General features: G+C 43.2%; 2 protein-coding genes across 3 annotated transcripts in view; one reads left to right on the top strand and one right to left on the bottom strand.

Annotated features, from left to right (window-relative positions):
* Positions 1-15,222, top strand: part of LOC123186116 (receptor-like serine/threonine-protein kinase ALE2) — a 30,600-nt gene extending 15,378 nt beyond the window's left edge. The window contains exons 11-16 of one of the 2 annotated variants that reach the window (XM_044597910.1): positions 5,372-5,426; positions 7,018-7,416; positions 7,760-7,900; positions 8,024-8,172; positions 12,085-12,153; positions 14,903-15,222. In XM_044597910.1, the coding sequence (XP_044453845.1) occupies positions 5,372-5,426; positions 7,018-7,416; positions 7,760-7,900; positions 8,024-8,172; positions 12,085-12,153; positions 14,903-14,954 (865 nt within the window). In that variant the 3' untranslated portion in view covers positions 14,955-15,222. Of the gene's footprint in view, positions 1-5,371; positions 5,427-7,017; positions 7,417-7,759; positions 7,901-8,008; positions 8,173-12,084; positions 12,154-14,902 lie in introns of both variants that reach the window. The other variant, XM_044597909.1, reaches the window with a different exon arrangement.
* Positions 15,223-16,615: 1,393 nt separating this feature from the next.
* Positions 16,616-18,315, bottom strand: LOC123186115 (transmembrane protein 45A). The gene is made up of 2 exons (XM_044597908.1): positions 17,689-18,315; positions 16,616-17,375 (listed from the first exon to the last, which is right to left on the bottom strand). The coding sequence occupies exons 1-2, from the start codon at positions 18,030-18,032 to the stop codon at positions 16,853-16,855; spliced, it is 867 nt and encodes a 288-aa protein (XP_044453843.1). The 5' UTR covers positions 18,033-18,315; the 3' UTR covers positions 16,616-16,852.
* Between the last annotated feature and the right edge of the window lie 7,229 nt (positions 18,316-25,544).

The following is a 25,544-nucleotide window of genomic DNA, read 5'->3' as shown; positions in this document are numbered from 1 at the left end:
AGTGAATACATAACCGCTCGTGGCCATTATCTCATCAGCATCTGAGATCTAGTTTGAGTCACTATACCCTTCAAGCACCTTTGGGTGCCCGGTGTAGTGAATTCCATAATTTGTAGTGCCTTTCAAATAACGCAAAACTCTATCTAGAGCTTTTCAATGCACATCTCCTGGTTTTCAGACAAACCGACTCAGTTTGCTAATAGCAAAAGAGATATCAGGTCTTGTAGCACTGAATAAGTACATAAGCGAGCCAATAATCTGAGAATACTTCAATTGGTCTCTATCAATTCTTCGATTCTTTCGAAACAACACACTAGCATCATATGGTGTTGGAGAGGGCTTGCAGTCACTATAGCCAAAGCGACTCAAGATCGTTTCCACATAGTGAGATTGAAGCAATGTAATCCCACCATCATCGTCTCTCAACAACTTGATGTTTAGAATGACATCAGCCACTCCTAAATCCTTCATCTCAAAACAACGAGATAGAAAATCCTTGACCTCCTTAATAACATTCAGATTTGTTCCGAAAATCAGTATATTATCAACATACAAGCAAAGGATAACTCCCTCGCCCCCACCATGGCGATAGTACACACATTTGTCAGCTTCGTTTACAACAAAGCTTGCAGCTGTTAAAGTTCTTTCAAACTTCTCATGCCACTGTTTGGGTGCTTGCTTGAGTCCATACAAAGACTTTAGCAACTTGCACACTTTTCCTTCCTGACCATCTAGTACAAACACATCTGGTTGTTCCATATAAATTTCCTCGTCCAACTCTCCATTTAGGAAAGCAGTCTTAACATCCATTTGATGAACGAGAAGACCATGTGAGGCAGCTAGTAAAAGTAGAACTCGAATAGTGGTCAGTCGAGCCACAGGGGAGTAAGTATCAAAGAAGTCTTCACCTTCCTTTTGGGTATAACCCTTTGCCACGAGCCGAGCCTTGTACTTTTCAATAGTACCATCAGGCCTAGGCTTCTTCTTGAATACCCATTTGCATCCTATAGGTTTGCACCCATAATGACGATCAGTTATCTTCCAAGTTTCATTCGTCAAGATGGAATCCATCTCGCTACAAACCGCTTCCTTCCAGTAGTCAGCATCTTCAGATGCATAGGCCTCTAAAATAGAACTGGGAGTGTCATCTATGAGATACACAAGAAAATCATCACCAAAGGACTTTGTAGTCCCCTGTCTCTTGCTCCTAGTAGGAACTTCATTGTTCTTCTCCACAGGACTTTCAAAGTGTTCCATTGAAATGGCAGGTTTGGTAATTGTAACTGGTTCCTGATTCGATGAACTAGGCATCTCCTGATTAGATGAGGTAGCCATATCCTTCATGGGAAAGATATCTTCAAAGAAAGTCACGTCATTCGACTTCATGATCGTACCGACATGCATGTCAGGTACCTTAGATTTTACAACCAAGAATCTATAGCCAATGCTATGAAAAGCATATCCCAGGAAAACACAATCCACAGTCTTTGGTCCAAACTTCCGCTTCTTTGGAATTAGAACATTGACTTTCACCAAACAACCCCATGTTCGTAGATAAGAGAGTTTTATCCTTTTCTTCTCCCATTCCTCGAATGGAGTTATCTCTTTGCTCTTTGTGGGAACTCGGTTTAGGACATGACATGCAGTCAATATCGCCTCCTCCCACCATGCCTTGGAGAGACCCAATGTGTCTAACATGGCGTTAACCAAATCAGTTAGAGTATGGTTCTTTCTTTCGGCCACCCCATTTGACTGAGGTGAATAGAGAGGCGTCCTCTCATGGATTATACCATGTTCCGCACAAAAAGCATCAAATTCAATGGAAAAATACTCTCCATCACGGTCGGACCTAAGCCTCTTGATTTTTCGATCAAGTTGGTTTTCCACTTCAGCTTTATAGATCTTGAAAAAGTTCAAAGCCTCATCCTTAGATTTCAGAAGATACACACAGCAGTATCTAGTGGAGTCATCAATTAACGTCATGAAATATTTCTTTCCACCTTTTGTCAAAAGACCATTCATTTCACATAGATCTGAATGTATGAGCTCTAGTGGTGCAAGATTTCTCATTTCCACAGTCGTGTGAGACTTACGAGGTTGCTTAGCTTGCACACACACTTGACACTTAGATCCCTTGACAGCGGTGAAACTAGGGATTAAGTTCAACTTCGCTAGTGGCGACATGCAACCAAAGTTAACATAACAAAGACGTGAATGCCACATATTGGATTCACTATAGTTGCAAATATGATTAACAACTTTATTGCAAACGTCTGATAATGATAAACGAAAAAGACCTCCTGACTCATGGCCTTTACCAACAAAGGTTAAATACTTGGATATTAAAAATTTATTCGACTCAAAGACAAGCTTGTAGCCATATCTACACAGAAGAGATCCGCTAACAAGATTTTTATTGACGGAGGGGACATAATGCACGTTTTTCAGCCGCACGATCTTCCCCGAAGTAAACTTCAGATCGACCGTGCCAACACCACGAACAAAAGCACTTGAACCGTTGCCCATCAGCACGGTTGAAGTCCCTGCGGTCTGATAAGACGAAAACATGGAAATATCACCGCATACATGCACATTAGCACCCGTGTCAATCAACCAATCAGGAGAATGACATACTGAAAGAATAGTGGGAAATATACCATACCCAGCATCCTTCATATCAATGTCTCCAATGACAACATTAGCGGTCTTGCCGCCTTTCCCAGGATGACGCTTGTCATAGCGATTAGGGCAACTAAGAGCCCAATGATCATGATCCCCACACACATGACAGACACCTTTCTTCCTGTCATTCTTCTTCTTGAAGTTCTTGTGTTGGACAGCCTTGTTCTTTCCATCAAACTTTGCTTTACCATCAAACTTGCCCTTGTTCTTGAACTTGTTGGGCTGAAAGTTCTGCTTCTGTACCACATTGGCACTAGATCCTCCCTCAATACCTCGAGCACGTGTGTCATTTGCTCTCGCCTTTTCTTCCACATCAAGAGTGCCAATGAGATCCGGAACGGAAAACTCCTGCCTCTTATGCTTCAGTAAGGTAGCAAAGTTCCTCCACAAAGGAGGAAGCTTAGTGATGATACCTCCGGCAACAAATTTGTCAGGTAGCATACAATTGAAGTGCTCAAGTTCTCTAGCAAATGACTGTATCTCATGAGCTTGCTCAACCACGGAGCGCTCTTCAGTCATCCTGTAATCATAGAATTGCTCCATGATGTAAAGCTCAGTGCCTGCATCCGAGACCCCAAACTTGGCCTCGAGTGCGTCCCACATATCTTTTCCATTATCAATTGATGCATAGGCATCAACTATGTTCTCACCAAGAACACTCAAGAGAGCAGCCTTAAACAGAGTATCCATTTTCTGAAAAGCTTGTGCCTGTTGAGCATCAAGCTCCCCTTCAGGTTTGCCGAGAGTGGCGTCATAGCAACTCATGGTTTGAAACCATAAGACTGCTCTCACACGCCACCTCTTATAGTGGATACCCTCAAATATAGGAGGTATCATGGAAGCAGCAAAACCACTCGGGGTAAATTGCCTATAATAAGGTTTTTGGATTGTTGGAAATATGAGCAATTTACCGAATAATTTTATTAACAGAAATACTAGATAAAGCATGACTAATATAGTAGAGATAAAACAAGTCATGCGTTCGGACAGAGAGAAGGTAAAGAGCATCTGCATATATGAACTTGAACTAAACACATCTAGAACGGACACTAGATGAAGTTGCATATATGAAGTAGAACCTAACACATGTAGGACGGAAAGTAGAGCAAAGAACTGTGTCATGACATCTAACAGAGAGAGCAAGAACACATACAGGACAGCAGCGGTAGAAGTGCTGGACTTGGGGTCGGTGTCCTCGCCTGCCATGTCGTCGAGGAGGTCATGGACGTCGGGGAAGAAGTCGTCGTTGGCGACCGGATCGTCCGTGATGAAGCAGCCAGTAGTCGCGCTAAGCACTCCCCAAAACCTTATCACCCTTCTCCCGTACAGGACTGAAAAGGTGCGGTTTCAAAGGCCTACTGTCCTGACCTGCGGTGCACGCCGCAAGCCGGGATGGGGAAGATCGTAGCACCAGCGCAGTGCTCAGGAACTTGTCGCGAGAGGAGGAAGAGGTTCTGGTGCATCTCTCTGGGAGGAGCGACCTCCCTTTTATAGGCGGAAGAGAAAAAGGCGAGAGGGCAGCGACGGGAGGCGAAACGAAGAGACGGAGGTGAAGCGAACAGCCAGCAGCCAAAGGGCTGCACCGTTCGCATTCGAACTCCACTTTCGCAGAAATCTTTTCAACTTCCGTGTGACCTTTCGTATACCCATAGTGCGTGGCAAAAATTTAGATATCGGCTCGGCTCATTCCCGCAACTCGCGTCGCAACGAGGCGAGGCGGGCGGCGGAGGAGGAGCGCGCGTGGATATCCCTCTTGTTCTTATGCTCATACAAGTGGGAAAAGAACCTCCCTTATAAGTAGGTCCAACTCCCACTAAACTAGCAATGTGGGACTAAACTTTAGTAGTGCCCCTTGCCTTGCACAAATGGGCTAAGTGGGCCTCTAGGATTTATTATGAATTTCTGAAATAGTTATTCGGCTGCCCAAAATAGACTAAATTCCAGCAATATCACTGTCCCAATATAATATGAGTCTATAACCTAATAAATGAAGCTTTGCATGTTACTTTCTCTGTTTTTTTTAGTCCGCATATAAGATTTGGTCAACGTCAAACTTTGTTAACTTTGACTAAGTTTATAAAAGAAATATTGAGATTCACAATATGAAATTGGTATTTTTGGATGCATCATGAAATTAATTTTCATACCATATAGCATTAGTATTGTAGATGTTGATATTTTTTCCTACAAAGTTGGTCAAAATTTACAAAGTTTGACTTTAACCAAATCTTATATGCGGACTAAAAAAATGAAGGGAGTACCACATTTATATTACTACCCACTATGAAGGTAGTAATATAGTCTAGGGATATGTGTATGTTACTCTTCACCGACAAACTCAGATTACAGGTACCAGCGTAAAATTTAATGACTGCTTTGCAAGCCAACTTTTCTTTTCGTTAACCGAGTTTATTAATACGCCTGCGTGCATGCAAGGAAAGAATGTGAAGATAGTAACACAATGTCATTATAACTACATGCATGTAAGTATTAAATAAATTGCTAGTACAAAAAAATATCATTAATTTTTGCCTCGATTACTGTTACTGGCCTTGTATAGATGCAAAATGTAATTTTTATAGTAACCTTGTATAAGGGAATGGAGGGGGTAATAGAGTTTTGGTGAGAAATTACGATTTGCAATATTCGATACTTTTCTTCTTTTAAGTACCCTCATTCTGCCACACAGGATTTTGCTAGGTCATATATCCGGAAAGGTCTCCCTTTGGAACCATCGGACTCAGGTACGTAGCCTTTTGTATCCTCCAGTGCAAATAGAGGCGCAAAGCCATGCATGCCAGTGTGTACATTATATAGATGATGTAAATTTACATTCCTTATTTGGAAACACGTCCATAAATACAGAACCTTTTTCAAACCTGAAGTCAAGATTTAATTACGTCAACTTCTCGTATCATATAAGAATCTATTTAGATTAATTTATCAACAGTACAACTGACACAAGTAGCAAACTAGGACTTTCGTTGTAATAATAAATTTTAGATTAAGCAGGCTGTTCACATAAAAGGTAACGGTTGTGGTTACATATTAATTGATCAAGTAAAAATGACATGAGTTACAAGACTAGTATTTTTTAGTAGTTTTTTTAAACGGAGGCAAAAGCTTTGCCCATCATATTAATTAAGGAGTTTACATGACAAATATTTACACACAAGGCCTAAACACCAAAGTTTTACTCTCACGACATCAAAGATCTCAAATATTTCGCGCCAGATAGATATTGGAAGTATGAGCAATTTACCAAATGATTTTATTAACAGAAATATTAGATAAAGCATGACGAATATAGTAGAGATAAAATAAGTCATGCGTTCTGACAGAGAGAAGGTAAATAGCTTCTGCATATATGAAACGTAGCCTACCATATCTATAGCAGACAGTAGAACTAGTTGCATATATGAAGTAAAACCTAACATATTTAGGGCAAATACTAGTACGAGAAACTGTGGCAGGATATCTATCAGAAAGAAGAACACATACGGGACAACAGCAGCAGTAGCACTGGACTTGGGGTCGGTGTCCTCGCCAGCCATGTCGTCGAGGAGGTTGTCGACGTCGGGGAAGTAGTGGTCGAAGTCCCCAAAAACCTTATCACCCTTCTCCCGTACAGGACTCAAAATTTAGACATCGGCTCGGCTCCCGCGGCGCGGCGCGGCGGGCGGAGGAGGAGCGCGCGTGGATGTCTCTCTTGTTCTCATGCCCATACAAGTGGGAAAAGAACCTCCCTTATAAGGAGGTCCAACTCCCACTAAACTAGCAATATGGGACTAAACTTTAGTAGTATTCCTTGCTTTGCACAAATGGGCTAAGTGGGCCTTTAAAATTTATTAAGAATTTTTGAAATAGTTATTGGGCTGCCCTCAATATAGACTAAATTCCAGCAATAGATCCCAATTGTAGGCCTCTTACTTGATCTTGGCGAATATTGTAGTAGACATGGAGGAGATACCACGGAAAACATGGAATTGCGTTCATTCCAAATTTCCCAAGCCATGAGCATTGCGCTCAGTTTTAATATATTTTAGGTTAGTATGATGTTCACATAAAAAGTACCGACGTGGTTAAACATTGTCAACGTCTAAGACTTTGCGTATCTTTGGTAATACGAAGTACTTCCTCCGTCCCAAAATTCTTGTCTTAGTGACAAGAATTTTGGAACGGAGGGAGTACATTGTTGTGCTACGAGAACTAGTAGCCAAAGACTGAAAAAAGTTGCAGAATTACTTGTATCAATATCTAAAACATCATATATTTACAGACAAGGAGAGTATATCGAACTGATTAAGGAATTACTTTTTCTTCGTTTCTGGGCAGGAAAACGTGATGAAATGGGACGCCAGTGAAGATGGAAATAAAGGTTATCCGATTAGTGCAGTTAAATTTATCGCACGGATGAATTGGTTTGTGATCGGTACTGCCATTATTGGGCTCATCCAGGTGTATTCATGTAATAAAGTACTGGGCATACTGAATCAATTCACAGCCGGTTACGGCAGGGTCAATTCACTGGCGGTTCACCCGAGCCAGCCATTGGTGCTGTCAGCGTGTGGCCGGCAGATCAAACTATGGAACTGGGAGGCTGGCTGGGCATGCATTAGGACATTCGCGGAAGCACATTCGGGTGACGTGCTGCACCAGTACATTGGGGCCGAGTTTAATCCGCAGGGTACGGGCGACACATTTGCTAGTGCTTCCTGGGACGGAACAGTACAGGTAAATAGTTAATAAAAGTGCACCAGTACTCGTACTGACTCCCTCTGGTCTTTTTTATTCTGCATATTAGAATTCTTTAAAGTCAAACTTCACAAAATTTGACCGTATCTATAAAAAAATATCAACATCTATCATGCTAAAGTTATACAATATGAAATTTTAAGTCATGACACATCTATTGATATTGATTTCAGATTGTGAATATCGATAACTTTTTTTATGAAGTTGGTCAAACTTTACGAGGCCTGACTTCAGTTAAATCTTATATGCGAACTAAAAAGGACTGAAAGGAGTACTAATTTAGTTTCCTTTTTTCCTTGTTCCAATTTGCACCCATGCACAGATCTGGAGCATCTATTCTGACACGCCTATCTCGACGTTGAAATCTGATTATAAGCAAAGACTACTGCAAAGTGTTGATTATTTTATTGCTCGTGGTGATCGGCAGTACATTGTTGCAGGGTATTGGGACGGGACCGCACATGTAAGCCCGTCCTCATTACTAGTATTATACGTACTGACGTAATGCATCGATAGTACCATATTATATTGACGTAATGCATCGATCTCCTCCGTATCTTTTTTTAATCAGATCTGGGATTTGCAGTCAAACAAATGTATTCGACGAATCAAGGGACTCCAAACCTGGGATAACAATATTGCTGTTGCTGTTGTCGGCCGGCCGCAGGGTCATCAGATTTTGGTTACAGTTTCGAAAGACAATGTTGTTTCTTTCTGTGACTCCACTACCCACAGGTAATTCTGCTTCTAGTATAGTACTCCTACTAACTAGCTTCGGCTTATACATGTTTTTCTTTTAGACAAACTTCGCCCTGTAGTTTCGGCGGGTTGCCATTGACTTGAACGAGAGCCCAAAAATGAATTCACCACAATTTGAACCCAGGAGATAAAGATTGTACATCCACGCACGCACCGAATCAGCTTGGCTCATTTCCTTCCGGATCGCCTTTTCCTGGTCAGCTGCGTTTTTTGTTGGTCTTCTTCTTTGATTCCTTCACTGGTATAAATACACACGAAGAGCACCGGTTCCCAAACCTGTGTGGTTGTGTTATCCTTGTCATTTTTTTTTTGAAAAGCTATCAGAGTAATGCATACGGCCATAATATTAAGTCATTTTCCTGTTGCGCTTTCTTTTCTGGTGGAAAATCGCAAAACGACTATGGACAAACTCCGTAAAGCAGAACAAAAGAAAACAAAATTAGTGAGATCTGCTCTTAGATGTACTCCATCACTTCCACGTATTTCATCTTCAGCCGAATGAGCCCCATCGCGTGGCTCAGGTGTTGAGGCTCTCCTCTGACATGCTGCCGGCCATGGCTTGTTTGTTTCTCATGCAGAAAACATTACTTCTTGTGTGCTTAGTTTTTTTTAGAGGAGAAAGAGAATTTATTAATCAAGCGACGGCCAAGTTTGCATTACAAAGACCAGGCACTCCGTCTGGTCCTGAGCGAAGCCACACGACAGTATGCTTCTTTATTCTACCAAATTTGGTAAAAAATGACTAACTGAGTTTTGTTCCAGCCTAAAATGCTTGACTAAAAATTCCCTGCCTTTCTGGAGGTGTGATCTACTAATTTCTTGTACCATCATTGTATGAGCCGACCTGTCATCATCAGTACCCGTAATCAATTTCGCAACATCCAAACAATCGGCCTGGATAACAATCGGCATGGCCGTCCACTGGATAGCGAGGGAAAGCCCTTCCATATATGAAGCAATTTCAGACTCAAGTGTAGATGCACAATGTCTAAGCTCGTGGCAGGATGAATAGATGATTGCACCTGATTCATCCCTGAGTACTATATCGGCTCCGCCTATACCATCTTGAACTGAAAATGACCCATCAATATTCAACGCTGCCCAGCCTACCGGGAGCGCCTTTCACCGGGCTGGTTGAGCCTCTCGGTCTACCACATGCAATACTTGACGTCTTTTGAGCTGAGGACTAGCGACCATCTTCCCTTTGACATGATTAGCATGTGGGTCACTCTGCAAGGCCAGCAGGGAAGATATGTAGCTCGAAAGGAAGCGCGTTGAAGCCTCCACTGGCGGCAGCCGCTTGTCATGCACAATTTCATTGCGTACGTGTGAGCAACGCCAAATCGTCATTAGTGTACACAGGCGCTGCTCTTCAGATAGATCAGGCAGGACATGGAGGAGCCACTCCGGCCCTGTGTGTTGCACTTGCCGGATGTCCCGGATACTCCACTGTTGCGCCATCGCCTGCCATAACGCCACTGCCTAGGGGCATCGACACAGAGCATGGAAGGTGTCCTCCGGCTCAGTAGCACAAACAGGACATAAGTTGGACACTTCGAGACTACGGCGATTTTTATTAATCCAAGTGGGCAAACAATTAGTAACCACATGCCACGCAAAGACACACACCTTTGGAGGAGCATGGCACCTCCATAATAAAGCCTAGACGGCTCGTGCCCGTCCAGTGCCCTGCTCGCCACAACTGAAGAGGGCCGACAACGATCATCTAGCGCCAGCCGGTAAGCGATTCGAACCGAGAAAACACCGCTTTTCTCAGGTCTCAGGCAAGAATATCCTCGTCCATTCGAGGGGGGGGGGGGCTTGGATTTTAACAATTTGCTCGATGTCCACATGACGAAAATAATTATTGAGAACATCTAGCCGCCACACGCCATGTTCATCAAGTAGCTCTGAAACTCTACAAAGGCGACATCTTCCCTGTCATGTAATCGGAGTGCCAGAACCCCCATTGGGAATCCATTTATCCCTCCAAATGCGGATGCAACGACCATTTCCAACTCTCCAGATGAGCCCTTTCCTGAGAAGGTCTAGACCATGGGCAATTGCTTGCCAAGTAGGAGAAGATACGCCGGGGAACACAGTATCCTCTAGTTCACCATAAGGGAAATATTTTGCCTTAAGCACTCATGCGCACTATTAGGGAAAGCAAGGATCCGCCATGCTTGACGTCCCAGCAATGCTTGATTAAAAAGACGAAATTCCCTGAACCCCATACCGCCATGAGACTTGGGCTGGATCAACTTCTCCCAAGCACGCCAATGTGTTTTGTGACGCCCCTTCTCGGCGCCCCGCCAATAATTTCTGACCATGCGTGTAAAATCATCACAGGTGGATGCTGGTAGTCGGAAAACACTCATCAAGTATGTTGGGAGGGCTTGTGCAATATATTTAATTAAATCCTCTCTTCACTTTGGGCCATCTGGTCACACCAAGACACAAACCTCTTTGTAAACTTCTCCTGAATATTTTGAAACCGGCCCTTTGAGATCCTTCCATTTGGTGTGGGGAGGCCAAGATATTTCTCCTCAAAGTTTACATTCTGGACATCCAGAACGCGCGTCACGTCTTTCCTATCACCCAGTCGACAGTGCTCACCAAAAAGAATAGAACATTTTTGTGGGTTGATGAGTTGTCCTGTGGCACGAGCATACTCGTCAAGAACTCCCTTGATCCGTGTGGCTTCCCCTTCCGTTGCACGAAAAAAAATAAGATGTCATCAGCAAATAATAGGTGTGATATCCCTGGTGCTCTCGGACACACCTTCAGTGGCGAAATATGTGCCTCCGATACATCCTACTTTAGCAAAGCCGCTAGACCGTCAGCAATAAACAGAAATAAAAATGGTGATATATATAGGATCTCCATGCCGTAGCCCACGTGACGGTGCAAATGAATCTAAGCGGGCTCCACTTAATTTAACCGTGTATCTCACCGAGGTGACACATGACATTATCCATCTCATCCATCGATGATCAAAGCCCATTTGTTGCATCACTTGCTCCAGGAACTTCCAATCCACTCGATCATAAGCCTTTGACAAGTCTAGTTTGTATGCACAATTTTTTTATCTGGATTCTTCTCATGCTTTATGAAGTGTGTACACTCGAAGGCCATGGAAGCATTATCCGTAATCAGCCTATCGGGGACAGCGCACTTTGTTCTGGTGAAATAATATCCCCCAACAGAGGCCTCAACCTGTTAACCATCCATAACCTTGTATATGACATTACACAGACTTATCGGTCGAAAATATGACAATCTTGCAGACTCATCAACTTGCGGAATCAACACAATAGTAGTCATGTTGATACCCTCGGGCTCAAAAAATAGCCTTACTGCCTGAACAATATCATCTTTAACTATAGCCCAATGCTCCTGGAAGAAACTTGCTGGGAATCCATCTGGACCCGGGGCCTTAAGAGGACCCATCTGAAACAAAGCATCGCTAATCTCCTTGGCAGAAAATGGGACACACAACTTTTCATTCATCTCATCCGTGATAAGGCGCTCAAATAAGGACACCACGTTGACTGTATTAAGAGAATCATCAGCAGTAAATATTTTTTTTAAATATTCTGCTGCCATACCTTCCATAACCTTGTGATCAGTATGGACCACCCCATCACTATCTGCAAGACATTTAATCTTATTTTTCCTCGCCCTCCAAACTGCCTTCTGTTCAAAAAAAATTGTGTTCCGGTCACCCTCTTTCAGCCAATCAATGTGTGACTAGTTGAGTGACACCACGCATCAATGGTAACGATGACATCGACGAAGACTTTGGGTTCGTTTTGTCATCAAGGGCACATAGGCTAAATGATGTAGTAAGATTTTTAGACTAGAAAATAACGGTTTATACGCTTGCAGGTATGAGAACAAGGTTCACTTTACCAACAAACCCATTCGGCGTTTTGGATACATTAATAGCACTAAAAGGTAAAATCCCAATATTCTTTAATTTCAGAGTATCGCATCGATTGTCTTTTGTAGCTTCTTTTTTCAACACTAGGAGTATATAATCTAGATACAGAAAAAGGAAAAAAAAAGGATTTTTTGATGCTCTGTTGTTTGTTTCCTAAGTCTGGATACTTTTGCCTATATCTTACGTCTCTTTTGATGAAGCTGACACTTCAAAGATATTTTGGGGTGTAGCCACTTCTGACCCAGCACTTAAAAAACATAACTATTCCCATATGATGGAACCTGGTACACTAGCTAAAATAACACGCATGAACCTGGTACACGTATTGGAAGGGAACTAGCTATTCCCATATGATGAAAAAGGTAAAGTTTTGGCAGAATTGAACCTGGTATTGATTCAGCACTTAAAAAACAGTTTTGTTAACAACTGCTGATTTCTTTCCAAAAAAATTTGTGATATTAATATATATTTTTGGGTAATATGATGGAGTTGTTATGTAGTACAGATTTGCAGCAAAAATGCAGTACAGATTTGTACTAAATTTATCCATGAACTTTTTCAAACAGTGACCATCATCATGAACTCAACCAATGCACATACTGATTATTACCAGGCAGAGAGATAGCTCAAAAGAGAACATATATAATTTGCAAGAAGAAAATCATCCATAATTAACAGGGAGAGATATAGCCAAAACAAGTTCATTTGTCTTCCAAACCTAAACAGAACAAGCTCTTCTTTTTCTTTTTTAGCCCAGCAAAAGGACATGTTCATTCATGAAATATGCCAGAGAAAAGTTCATTCATTCATCAAGGCTAAACAGGGTCAACAATAATCACTGAACAAAAATTGAGTGCACAAGAATTCAGTTTACAGGTATAAAATATTAAGTGCACAACTCACATCAATTTTACTTGAGGCCTCATTTTACTTAACATTCACCTAACAAATGAGCTAACAAATTTAGTACAGCATTTTAGATAACATGTTTAGTGCAGAAATTCAGTTAACATATTCTGCGCACACATTCAGTTAACAGGTTAAGTGCTCTAATTCAGTTAAAACTGTGGCAGGTAACAAATTCAGTTAACTAATCTGTTAAGTCCCAATAAAACAGATAATTATCATTTTCAGTTAACAATCTCAGTCACATAATGTGCAACATATTCAGTTAACTTAATTTGCAGACATATTCGGTGTATACAGTCTCACAAAAATTTACTCCCTCCGTCTCATAATGTAAGATGTTTTTGCAAACTAACAAAGCTTACAAAAGCGTCTTATATTATGGGGCGGAGGGAGTAGTAAACATCTGTTATTCTGATCTTACCTTTTCAGACATAAAAGTTGCCTCGTTATTAACCCCGGAAAACCCCTAGCTTGAATTGCCAAATAGGGGAACTAGACCATGTAAATCTAATGCGTATGGCAAAGATAGTTTACTCAGTACGCGTACGGGAACGGATCAAGTGGAGAGAAACGAGACAAAGGAAATCAATCGTGATCGCATCACCAAACAGGAACCCTACCTCGGCTTGTGTCGCCATAGAAAAGAAAGCGGGGAGCAGAGGAGAGAAACGAGACAAAGGGGAGAAGAGACTAACCATACGACGCACTGATTCACCCGAACGCCTTCGACACAGGTCCTCCATCTCCTCCTCCGACGGCCCGTGACGAACGGACGAGACTTGCCTGCTCCCTCCGTGTGCACCCATCCATGCTCCCGCATACGTGGCATGATTTGATTGGAACAAAATAAGGCCCGGCCCCACCCCCTTAAAATCAGGGGAGAGATGATTAGATTAGAAAGGAAAAGGGAAAAAAAACAGCCGTAGGATGAAGTGGGAGCACGGATGGGAGCACGGGGAGGGAGCAGGCAAGCCGGATCCGTGACGAACCACCTCCTCCGCCTCCACATCAGACCCATCGGGAGACGAAGCGGTGGGGAGTCAGCGCAAATAAAATTATTTCTTGAGGGGTCTGTGCAAAAAATCCACGCACACACCGCTCCAAAACGGCGTTGGTGGCTAACAGTGGACCCACGCATGCCAGGTTAGCGGTGGATACGAACGCGTTCGAACGGAGTGATCGTATTTGCACCAAATGACAAGTTTGATGACAAAAAAACGTATTTTGAAAGATTTAGCACCGAACTGCACATCCAACTACTCCCTCCGTTCCTAAATATTTGTTTTTCTAGAGATTTTTAATGATTACCATATACGGATGTATATAGACATATTTTAGAGTGTAGATTCACTCATTTTGTTCCGTATGTAGTCACTTGTTGAAACCTCTAGAAAGGCAAATATTTAGAAACGGAGGGAGTATTATGCATCCAACACAAGTTTAGCGACTCTCAGTAATATTACCTCTTATGTTTAATAGAAGTGTGTCACACAAATGCGAGGTAAATTAGCTAGGCTAAAGAAGAGAAAACACCATATGATGCATGCCTTATTTTCTGAACCAGTCGTGGACAAACTATTTGATTTATTATTTATGATATGGACTCAATATTTACTGAAAGTGTTGCATATACGCAATTAGTGGGTAAATGAATGTAAAGACACTAGACATCAATTCTGAGCATTAGTATGTAGCTAGGTGTTTGGTAAATACACTCCCCTCTTTCGTTAATTTATCCACAATAGGAGAATCTGCATGTTCTTGACATATTTTGTCTTGCGCACTATTATATGTTCTCTATTGGAATCATTTTCGATAGTTTAAAACTTCTCACCAGAGTAAATATATGTGCAGTCTCGTTATTGGATATATTGATGGACTCGCAATCATCGAAACAATGAAATAGTTTCCACGAAGATGCTGCTTCGAACAAGGAAAACCGCCCAGGAAGACAAATACTGAATGGTATATGAGCAGAAATGGTGTTTTTTTTTCCTTTTGCCGGGAAGTAGGAATGGGCTGTTTGAACGGTGCCAATGGAAATTTTCCCGGTGAACGTTTTTCATGCTGTATTTTTTATGTTAACTTAGTACAATTCAATGTACGATGCTATCCTCTGCCGTTTTGGTACAGAGATTATGCTGTATTTACTCCCGTGTGCTCCATTTTGTATCTGCCGGGTTGTGTGTACTCAGATTTTTATGCAGTGTCACCTCTGTAACAGATAAACAATTGTTTACTGATCGGCCGTGCGCATTGGAGTCTTCATGCGTACTTCCATATCAGTAACAAGTACTGCATTTTTTTTTGTAATGCACCAATTTTGTTCTTATGGTTAGAATCGTTTCCAAGTAATGGGACTGCAATCCAAGGGAAATGAAATGCTCTTATAGTTCAATTGGATGCAGCAGTTAGTGTCGTGGACAGGGGCGATCGACGAGGAGATATAGTAGCTTATGTGCCGTGGAATGGTTGCGCCATGGATCACTAGCTCAGTTGGCCCTGTGCCGTCGCGCGCAACGGCTGGCCTAATTACCGCGTGGATTGCTGCATTACCAACTTCGAGCTCTAGCGAGCAACGGCGCCAGAGCGATGCGGCCCCCCACCCCCAGCGAGGTCGGTTTCACCGTGGTCGGCAAGGGCAAGCGCTCGCCGGAGTTCCCCTGCGTGTTGCGCTTCCGGCAGCGGCGGCTCATCTCCTTCCCCCAGCACCACAACTTCAGTCGCACCGTGAGGCACGAGGCTAAACTTACTATCGTCAACTTGGTTTGTATAAGACTCCGGAGGCATATTGATGGTACTCAGACTAATGGGATATGTTCTCGTATGTTCTTTGCTTTGTGCAGGCCGCCTTCTTTGACTTCGCATATTAGTTTTTATTTACTCCCTCTGTTTTTATTTATTTCGCATATTAATTTTGGTCAAAATCAAATTGTGTCAACTTTAACAAATTTCATAGACAAAAATATTAACATATACATATCAAATCAATACCATTAGATTCATTGTTGAATATACTTTCACATCATATAGATTTGTCATTGTAAATGTTCATTTTTTTTATAAATTTGGTCAAACTTTATGAAGTTTGACTTCAGTCAAATCTAATATGTAAAATAAATAAAAACGAAGGGAGTACAAATTATGTTATGGTTGTTTAGTACTCCCACAGATCGGAAATTATGTTGTAGTTCAAATTTGAACTAAAACCATGACACTTATTTCCTAGTATCAGAGAGAGGAATTATTATGTCATGAAAGTTGTATACATGTGCACTGCTTGATAATTGCTTTGTTCCTTTCCTCTCTATGAATGACAGAATCATTAATTAAGGCGAAGGAATGGCTCGTGGATATTGTTGGTATGCACAACTTCTCATTTATGAGCCTGTAACTCAATAACCGATGAACTTATATGATATAATTCAGAGACAAGTTTGGAAGCCTGTAAGATGAGTGAAGAGGAACTGACTCAATCTACGTCTAGCAAAGGTAACTTCACAATCCCTCAGTCCACCAAACATTTAGCCAAGTTATAGTCTCACTTGAAGAAAGGCTTCAGTTTTGTTCATCAAAATACTTCAGTTTATTGCCATTGTCTCCACTTTCTATTTGGAGTATTTTCTGGCAGTAGTATTTTCCATTTGAAACTTTTCTCAATTTGCAAAGTTTCATTCAAACGTCGCTCACAATTGAAACAGCACTACTACCAGCAACACATCACATCATGATGTTTTTGCACTTACTACTGAGTATACTGAGGCAAGAACAGAGCTACAGATATGTACTACTAATCAGACGCCACTAGACCACGCACTCCTCGGCGCCGCCGCGGCACTCCAGAGCGGCGACGTGCTCGTCATGCATGGCCGCCAGGTCAAGGTGCCCGTACATGGCCGCGGCGACGGCATAGCACCCAAGCACGTAGACGAAGGCGAGGAACACAGCCCCGAACAGCTGGAAGTTAGCCAGCTGCTCGGCGCGTTCCCCTGCGGCGCGGCTGTGGCACTCGACTTGGTGGCCGCTGGCATCTCGGTCGCACCCGGCCGGGAGCATGGGGCCGTACAGCGTGAGCGCCGTCTGGTAGAACCACAGCCCCTGCAGCGCCATGAGCATGCCGGCAGCGACGTCGACGGGGAAGCTCGCCGGCAAGAGCGCGCCAAGGACGGCGGCGAGGATGCAGAGGCCGATGAGGATGACGAGGAGGTGGTGGTAGTACCCCTCCAGCCCTGTGTGAGTGGCCGAGTGGTAGGAGAAGAGCAGGAATTCCGACGTGAACGCTGCCGCCGCCACCAGGCACAGCTCGCCGTCGGTCAGGGGCAGGTACCTGCGGTGATCGCCATTGCAGTGAGCTTATCACATCAAGGAAAATCTATCTGAGATGGTCATCAAAACTGGCTGATCATGTTTCTGAAATTGACAACAAATAAAATGTGACCTTTAACAAAAGATTATTATGCAAAGAAATCAAACATTACCAAATTTATGTCTCAGCTGGACTTTTGGTGCTACGAATTTCACGCAAATTCTACCAATTTTGAGCTATCTGAAGAATGGCATTACAATTTACACCAACTAAAAAAAAAACTCAAGAACAGAGTTGACAGATCCACGGAGTACGGAGAAGGACGGCAACGCACCTGCTGCGCTTCTGGGAGAGGAGGGCGAGCGCGCCGAAGAGGAAGAACATGAGGAGCATGCCGGCGTGCTCGAGGTAGATGAGGCTGGACTCCGGGGCGACCCCATCGCCGCGGCCGGCGAGGACGCCGCCGCCGAGCTCCAGGCACATGTCGAGGAGCGTGCCGCCGGCCACCACGTAGAGCTCCAGGAGGCGGGGCGCCCCGGGGAGCTCGAGGGGGCACCACGCGCGGACGCGGAACGCCGGCGGGTCCGCGGCGAAGCGCGCGACGGCGGACCACACCCGCCACAGGCCCACCGCCAGGAACAGCGTCCCTGGCAGCACGTGGCCGTTAAACGACCCCATCTAGTCTCGGCTCGCGGCGGCGGCGGCGAGCTGGGGCGCGGCAATGCCGGACCGCGCGGGGTCGGTTGGTGGCCGGTGAATCGGAGGCAATGTGCGCCTGGGGAAGAGAAGAGGTCGGGGGATGGATGGATCGCCAGATCTCTGCGAGGATCCGAGACAGGGGAAAAAGGCAAAAAGCTTCCGTCGTTAGGTGCCGGGGGGTCCAAGATCAGAGAGAGAGAGAGACAGGACACCATAGTCTACTCCAGTCCAGTCCAGTAGCTTCGTCCTCCGACAGTGTTGCGCTGCACCAGCAATGCACTGCACATCTTGCTCAGAGATTCAGAGCTCCGACGAGCCATGTCTGCGTTTCTTGGCGTCCCAGCCGTATTTTGGGTTTGTTTCGTTACCTGCCACGATTTGCCAAGCCAAAAATTAGCAGTCATAGTTAGAGCAACTTTAACAGGCCGACTTTAAATGAACGACGATTTTGTCCGTTTTTTATTCGTTTGGGTTGGCCAGACAAACACGGATGTCTGCTTCTGTATTTGGGTCGATGCGTGCGCCTAACGCTGACCTGAGCCTATTTTGACGATGCAAAAATAAAATGAATGCATGCATATTAAAAAGAAAGAAACAACACAAATTAAACATTAAAGCCGGCCACAAAGACCGGCGAGAGTCCGCGTGTCCATATTTGCATTAAAAAATAAAAACAGCCTAAACTACGAGACGGCGCGCTGCCCTAGGCATCGTCGTCGTCCTCGGTGTCCGTGAGGTCGATGAGCGTCGGCGCCGGCCCGGCCCAGGCGAACGCCGTGTTCCAGAGTGCCGTCATGTCGGCAGTGCCGACGCAGGCAGTGCCGGCGCGGGGGTGTGCGCCCGCCTGTGCAGCGGCGGCCTGGCGCGCCTCCTCTTCGGCCTCGCGCTGCTCCTTCTCGAGGTCGCGCTCGAGCATCTCGAGGTACTCGCCGTCGCGGCGCTCTTCGGCCACCCTGATCTTGCGCCAGTGCTCGAGGTATGCCGCCTCCTGAGCCGGCGTCGCTCCCATCCAGACCGGCGGCGCGCTTACCCACTCGCGCACTACTCCCGTCCAGGAGTAGCGCTCGATGGGGGACGGCTTCGGCTACCGCTTCGACTCCGGCTTGATAGGAGACGGCGGGGCCACCGGCGGCACCACGCTGTCGCCCGCTGCGGAGAGGGCAAGGGCCTGCGCCACTGCCGCCTCGTACCGAGCCTCCTCTTTCGCCTCTGCCGCCTCCGCCCTGCGCCGCTCGTCCTCCTCGCTCTCCCGGTAGACGGTCGCAAGGGCCGCCTGATAGGCGTCCTCCGCCGCCTGGTCCTCCTCGCGGACGACGAGCGCCGGTGGCGGCGACCTCCGGTCGACCTCGCGCACGCCCCGTCGCCTCGCCTCCTCGTGCTCGAAGGTGAACCAGCTCGCCCAGTTGGGCGAGTCGGTTGCGTAGGCGGGGCCGCGGCGCTGCTCCGGCGTCAGCAGCGCCCGTCGGCGCCGCACCTCCTCCGCATGAGCACGAACCGACCATGGCGCCGCCGGCACTGGGATCCTATCTGGATCCAGATGCCAGTCGTGCGGCAGTGCCACGTCGGGATACGACAGAGGCTGGCGGTGTTGCCAGTGCCACTCCGCCTGGTGCACTGGCACGTTCACGCGCTGCCTTTGCCGGCGCCGGCGGAGGCGGGAGGAACTCTGAGGGAAAAGGGGTGGCGGGGGACTTGCCCTTGGCCTTGCCACCGCTGGTGCCGGAGTAGAGGCCCATCTCGCTGTGGTTGTGGTGGCTAGGGTTTGCCGACGACAAGGGAGCAAAGGATGGCAGATGTGGACGGCGAGTTTGGATGAGGACGGCCCCGCCGCACAGTCGGCTTAAAATAGAACGAGCGCTGTCGCTGACGCGTGGGCTCGTCGTTATAAATTAAGCTGACCGCGTGAGCATCGGGTAGTTGGACGGCCGCCATGTGGGGACGCGGCGCATAGCAGGAAGGCGCACGAAGCGTCCGTTCGGCGTCCGCGCCGACGCATTTGGGGCGCAAATTTGGGCCACAAATGCGTCGGCGCGGACGTGATTTGGATTTGGGCCACCACTTTTGTCTGCGCCGACCCAAACGGATGCAGGCGGACGAAATGGGTCGGCCCTTTAGAGTTGCTCTTAGTTGACATGTGTTTGGTTTTTGCCACACTTTGGCTTGCCACATTTTATTGCCCATATGGCCCACTTATCATGGAGATAATTTCTTTATCAACTATTGCCAAAGTTTGGCGTCCAATTTCTCAATCACACTTGTGTAGCTTGCCATACTTGTGTGGCTAACCACATTTTGACTTAGTTACATTAGTCTTCAACCAAACAGACCGTTGATGTGATCCCACGTATCTCTGCGTCGTGGACGAGTTCGTTTGGTCAAACCCGTGATGTGTTAAAAAAAACCGTGATGTGATGTCTTCTTTGGATCAGGTTCCTTAAAAGCAGCAGGAGCACAACTACTGTTAAAAAAAAGAAACCATCCAGAACTACTCCGAACTCGAACTTGGTTGAGTTGGTTAGGTGGACAGTGGTATCCCCAACCCACCAGGGTTCAAATCCTGATGCTCGCAGTATTCCTGGATTTATTTCAGAATTTTCGGCGATGCGCTTTCAGTGGGAGGAGATGTTCCCGTCAACGACGAGGCGCCTACGATGACTTTGTAAATCTCAAGATGATATGCCGGCTCAGTCTCTCGGAGATGCTCATAAAGATAGGATGTGCGTGCGTGCGTTCATAGGGGTGAGTGTATGCGCGTGTATATGAGCGCTTGTGTCTGTACTGATGCTAAAAAAAAACTTGGGTCACCTTCGGGCTCAAACCCAGGTGGGCTTGCTCGCACCGAGCGAGCCAAGCAAGCAGGGTGACACCCTGCTCTCTTTTCATCTAAAGTTAAAAGTTAAATGCATGAGCAGTTCCTAAATTTATGTCATCTAGGTTCACAAATCTTGAAAACATATTTTTGGCAGTAATTTAACAAGTTTGGAGACGTACGGTGCACCACTTATAATAAAGCTCCAGAAATATATTTTCAAACTTTGTGGATTTAAGTAGCACCCCTTGATAAATTTAAGAACCTTATGCATTAACTCTTTAATATATTACTCCTTTTATTTTTTATTAGATGCCGTATTAACTTTGTCCTAAGTCAAACACTTGTATCTTTAACGATTGACTTCAAAAAATTTATATAGGTTCATGTCATAAGATTTAAGTTTTTGGATTCACTATAAAAATACTATCATAATATAGAATTCAAATGTTGCGACTTGCGGAACTATAAGAATTTTATAAAATAGCTGGTCAAAGATAATAATATTTAGCTTAGGACAAAGCTAAGCTAATGCGACATGTAGAAAAGAATGGAGGGAGTAATTGAATAACTGAATTAGACACCTTAAAAAAAGCTAGCCGTTGCAAGAATTTAGAGATAAAATTGTAAGAAATCTGTCCTATTTGAATAAAGTTGCTCCAGACGTTAGCAGCAGTACAGCCATTTGTTGTTCCCACAAGCCACAATCGTAATCCTTAAGACCAGTCTTAGTGGATGTTTTATGTCTTAGCTTTAAAAACTCCTATGTGCTGAAAACAGTATAGATATATTTCATTCCATTCAACTTTCATTATCTTTCTTTTCATCTGTACTATACTATGTCAATTTATTTAATGCCCTTCAAGTTTTAAATTGGCCGAATGCAATATTTAGGAACACGATTATTGCTCTCCCCCAAAAGGCACTAATTGCTCCGTTTCAGACCTATACTTGTCTTAAGCTGTCTAGTCTCGCAGGACCCAATCAAAAAACTGGCCTTGAGAGATAAAGGGAATAACTACTAGGCCACGACGACACCTGTGGTTAAGTACTTCCTTTTTCCATTTTTACTTCTTAAGTTCGCGAAGCCGTGGTTTTGTTAAGCTTCCAGAACCAGTTTTTCCAGTTCACTGGTCAGTTTTCCTAGCAGTGTTATTTTTTTTTCCTTTTTTTTCCTTTTTTATTTTATCTTTGTTTTCTTAAATGCACTGAATTTTTTTCAAATTCGTGATTTTTATTTCTCAAACTTGACGAGCTTTAAATTGATGATATTCTTTTCAAACAATCCATGAACTTTCCTAATATTTGCTAACTTTTTTTGATGAGCTAAAATTTATAAACACTTTTTCAATTTTGGAAACGTTTTTAAAAAATCGATGAACTTTTTTAAAATTCATGAACTTTTTTCTAAATTTAGTAGAACTATTCTGAAAATGTACGATTTTTTTAGATTTGATGAACATTTTTCAGATTCGATGATTTTTCAAAAAAAATGATGAACGCTCTTTTAAAATCGATGAACTTTTTTCAAAACTGATGATTTTTTTTCAAATTCGTTGACTTTTCTGTCCAAATCGATGAACCTTTTCAGATTCGCTAACATTTTTTCAAAATGCGTGAACACTTTTTCAATTTCGTGAACTTTTTTAAAAGGGAAAATTTTGTTTTGGCCACTCTAGATTTTGATATTTTAATTTTGCCACTCTTAGTTTTTGACAATTATCACAATTTTCATTCCCATGGGAAAAGCAAAATTTTCAAAGTGGCAATTGTGATAATTGTCAAAAGCTAAGAATGGCACAAATAAAATAAAATTATTTTACTTTTGCCATAGAATGACAATTGTGATAATTGTCAAAAGCTAAGAGTAGTAAAAGTGAAATGTCAAAATCTAGAGTGGCACAAGATAAATTGGCAAAACCTAGAGTGCCAAAAACAAAATTTTCCTTTTTTAAAAGGCTATCATAAACTCTTTTCTAAAATTCGTGATTTTTTTTGCAATTGATGATTTTTTTTCAAAATTAATGAACTTTTCTGAAATCAATGAACATATTTGAAAAATGATTAATTTTTAAAATTGTGGACTTTTTAAAAATGAATGAACTTTTTAGAAAAAATACAATAATTTTTTGAAATTACTGAAATTTTCCAAGGGCCAGACACTTTTAGAGTATATAACACTTTTTTTTTGCGGCAATAGAGTATATAACTCAGCCCACAGGCTTTAAATACAATATTGCCGTCCCTGTTGTCGTCATTTATCTTTGCAACAACTTTTTTTTTGCGAACAGGCCCACAGATCTATTAATAAACCCAACAAGATACAAGTAGCACCCCACAAAGATAACAAATTACAACGTAATCCCTGAGGGGCCACAGAATCGCCACATCCACCAGAATGAGTCGAGGACGTGCCGCCGGCATCGCCGCTATGCATAATCGCCGGTGAATCTATATAGCAGACGGGTAGTCTCCGAACTTAGGTCTTGGGGACCAACACCCTGACGAAATAGCCGTCTCTGACAAAGTTTCCAATAGATCTGAACGCCACGAGCTCATGTACGGATAGCAACACCAGCCTTCATAGACCGTCGTAGGCTCTAAGTCTCTTTTTTGATTTTTTTTTTGACTGGAGCGGGACAGAAAAAACTGCACATGATGCAGTACATAGGAATTGACCTCGAGACCTCATATTGGGAAACGACTGTTCTGTTCCTACTACTCCAACCAACATCTGTTGTTGACAATCAGAAACCGGAAACATTTAAGAACATAACACAACGTCTAGAATAGAAAACATGTTTGAAAATTTTCGATTTTTTTATACAGATTGTGATTTTTTCAAATATCCGATATTTTTAAAAACAGAAACAATTTTGAAAATTTTAAATGTATTTTTAAAATATGAAGAGATTTTATCATTCCTTTGTTTAAAAAAAGAAGAACACAATTTGCTATTCCGAACAATTTCTTCTCGAACTAAATTTAAAAACATGCACAACTTTTGAAAATCCGTCATCAATTTTTAGAGTGTGGATATTTTTTCAAAACACAATTTTTTTTCTCATTGTAATAATGAATTCTCAATAAAAAATTGTTTCACAATTTAAAGAATGTTGACATTTTTAAATGTTCATGCATTTCAAAAAAATGTGATGTTTAAAAAATGTGTTATACAATGGAAAAAATATAACTTTCATAAAAATGTTCGTGATTTTTAAGAAAGAAACTTCAGAAATTTCAATAAAAATCATGACACTTTCTTGAATTTTTTGATGCATTGTGAAAAAAATGTTCGCATATTTTTTTAAAAAAATTCATTCCATTTAGAAAAATGTTCAGTATGAATTTGAAAAATGCTCACCATGTATTCCAAAAAATGCTTAGGTCTGTATTTGAAAAATTATTCATCATGTATTTCGAAAAAAATGGTTTGTGTGTGTTAAAAATGTTGTCGTGTATACAGAAAATATAAAATGTGTATTACAAAAGTGGACATTTATTTGTAAAAAATACAATTATATAGGGGTACTCGATTGGGAACGAGTTGTGTGCCGAGAGTGGACATGCAGCTATGTCGGGCCTGAGTTGCATGTTTGGCTTGGACATGCAACTGGGCTGCTGCTCTGTGCAGTTAAAGATGGGATCCAACCTGTTCTATTTGCCTGTTTCCTATAATCTGTGCTCGATTTCATATTTCTGTATCCTTCGTTTCCCGGGACAGATCTACTCTCCTTTATACTTACCTTAAACAACGAGCGAAGTCGAGATGTTGATGAGAAAGGGGGGGGGGTTTACATGTTGGGGTTGGGCATGGAACTAGATAGGGGTCAGGGCAAGTTGCGTGTTGAAAAACAAAGCACTGAAGAAAAATATGCCCTAGAGGCAATAATAAAGTTATTATTTATTTCCTCATTTCATGATAAATGTTTATTATTCATGCTAGAATTGTATTAACCGAAAACTTAGTACATGTGTGGATACATAGACAAACATAGTGTCACTAGTATGCCTCTACTTGACTAGCTCGTTGACGCAAAGATGGTTAAGTTTCCTAGCCATAGACATGAGTTGTCATTTGATTAACGGGATCACATCATTAGAGAATGATGTGATTGACTTGACCCATTCTGTTATCTTAGCACTTGATCGTTTAGTATATTGCTATTACTTTCTTTATTACTTATACATCTTCCTATGACTATGAGATTATGTAACTCCTGGATACCGGAGGAACACTTTGTGTGCTACCAAACATCGCAATGTAACTGGGTGATTATAAAGGTGCTCTACAAGTGTCTCCGATGGTACTTGTTGAGTTGGCATAGATCGAGATTAGGATTTGTCACTCCGATTGTTGGAGAGGTATCTCTGGGCCCTCTCGGTAATGCACATCACTCTAAGCCTTGCAAGCAATGTGACTAATGAGTTAGTTGCGGGATAATGCATTACAGAACGAGTAAAGAGACTTGCCGGTAATGATATTGAACTAGGTATTGAGATACCGGCGATCGAATCTCGGGCAAAGTAACATACCGATGACAAAGGGAACAACGTATGTTGTTATGCAGTTTGACCGATAAAGATCTTCGTAGAATATGTAGGAACCGATATGAGCATCCAGGTTCCCCCATTGGTTGTTGACCGCAGATGAGTCTCGGTCATGTCTACATAGTTCTCGA

Source organism: Triticum aestivum, chromosome 2A, assembly GCF_018294505.1.
Source record: "Triticum aestivum cultivar Chinese Spring chromosome 2A, IWGSC CS RefSeq v2.1, whole genome shotgun sequence".
NCBI lineage: Eukaryota > Viridiplantae > Streptophyta > Magnoliopsida > Poales > Poaceae > Triticum > Triticum aestivum.
Note: the sequence above shows the minus strand (reverse complement) of the source record. Positions and strands in the feature narration are given on the sequence as shown.

Excerpts from the sequence above, each read along its gene's own strand:
- LOC123186115 (XM_044597908.1), bottom strand. The coding sequence starts at position 18,032 with ATGGGGTCGTTTAACGGCCACGTGCTGCCAGGGACGCTGTTCCTGGCG. Across the intron at positions 17,376-17,688 it reads CTCTCCCAGAAGCGCAGCAG|GTACCTGCCCCTGACCGACG; the intron begins GTGCGTTGCCGT and ends CGATCACCGCAG.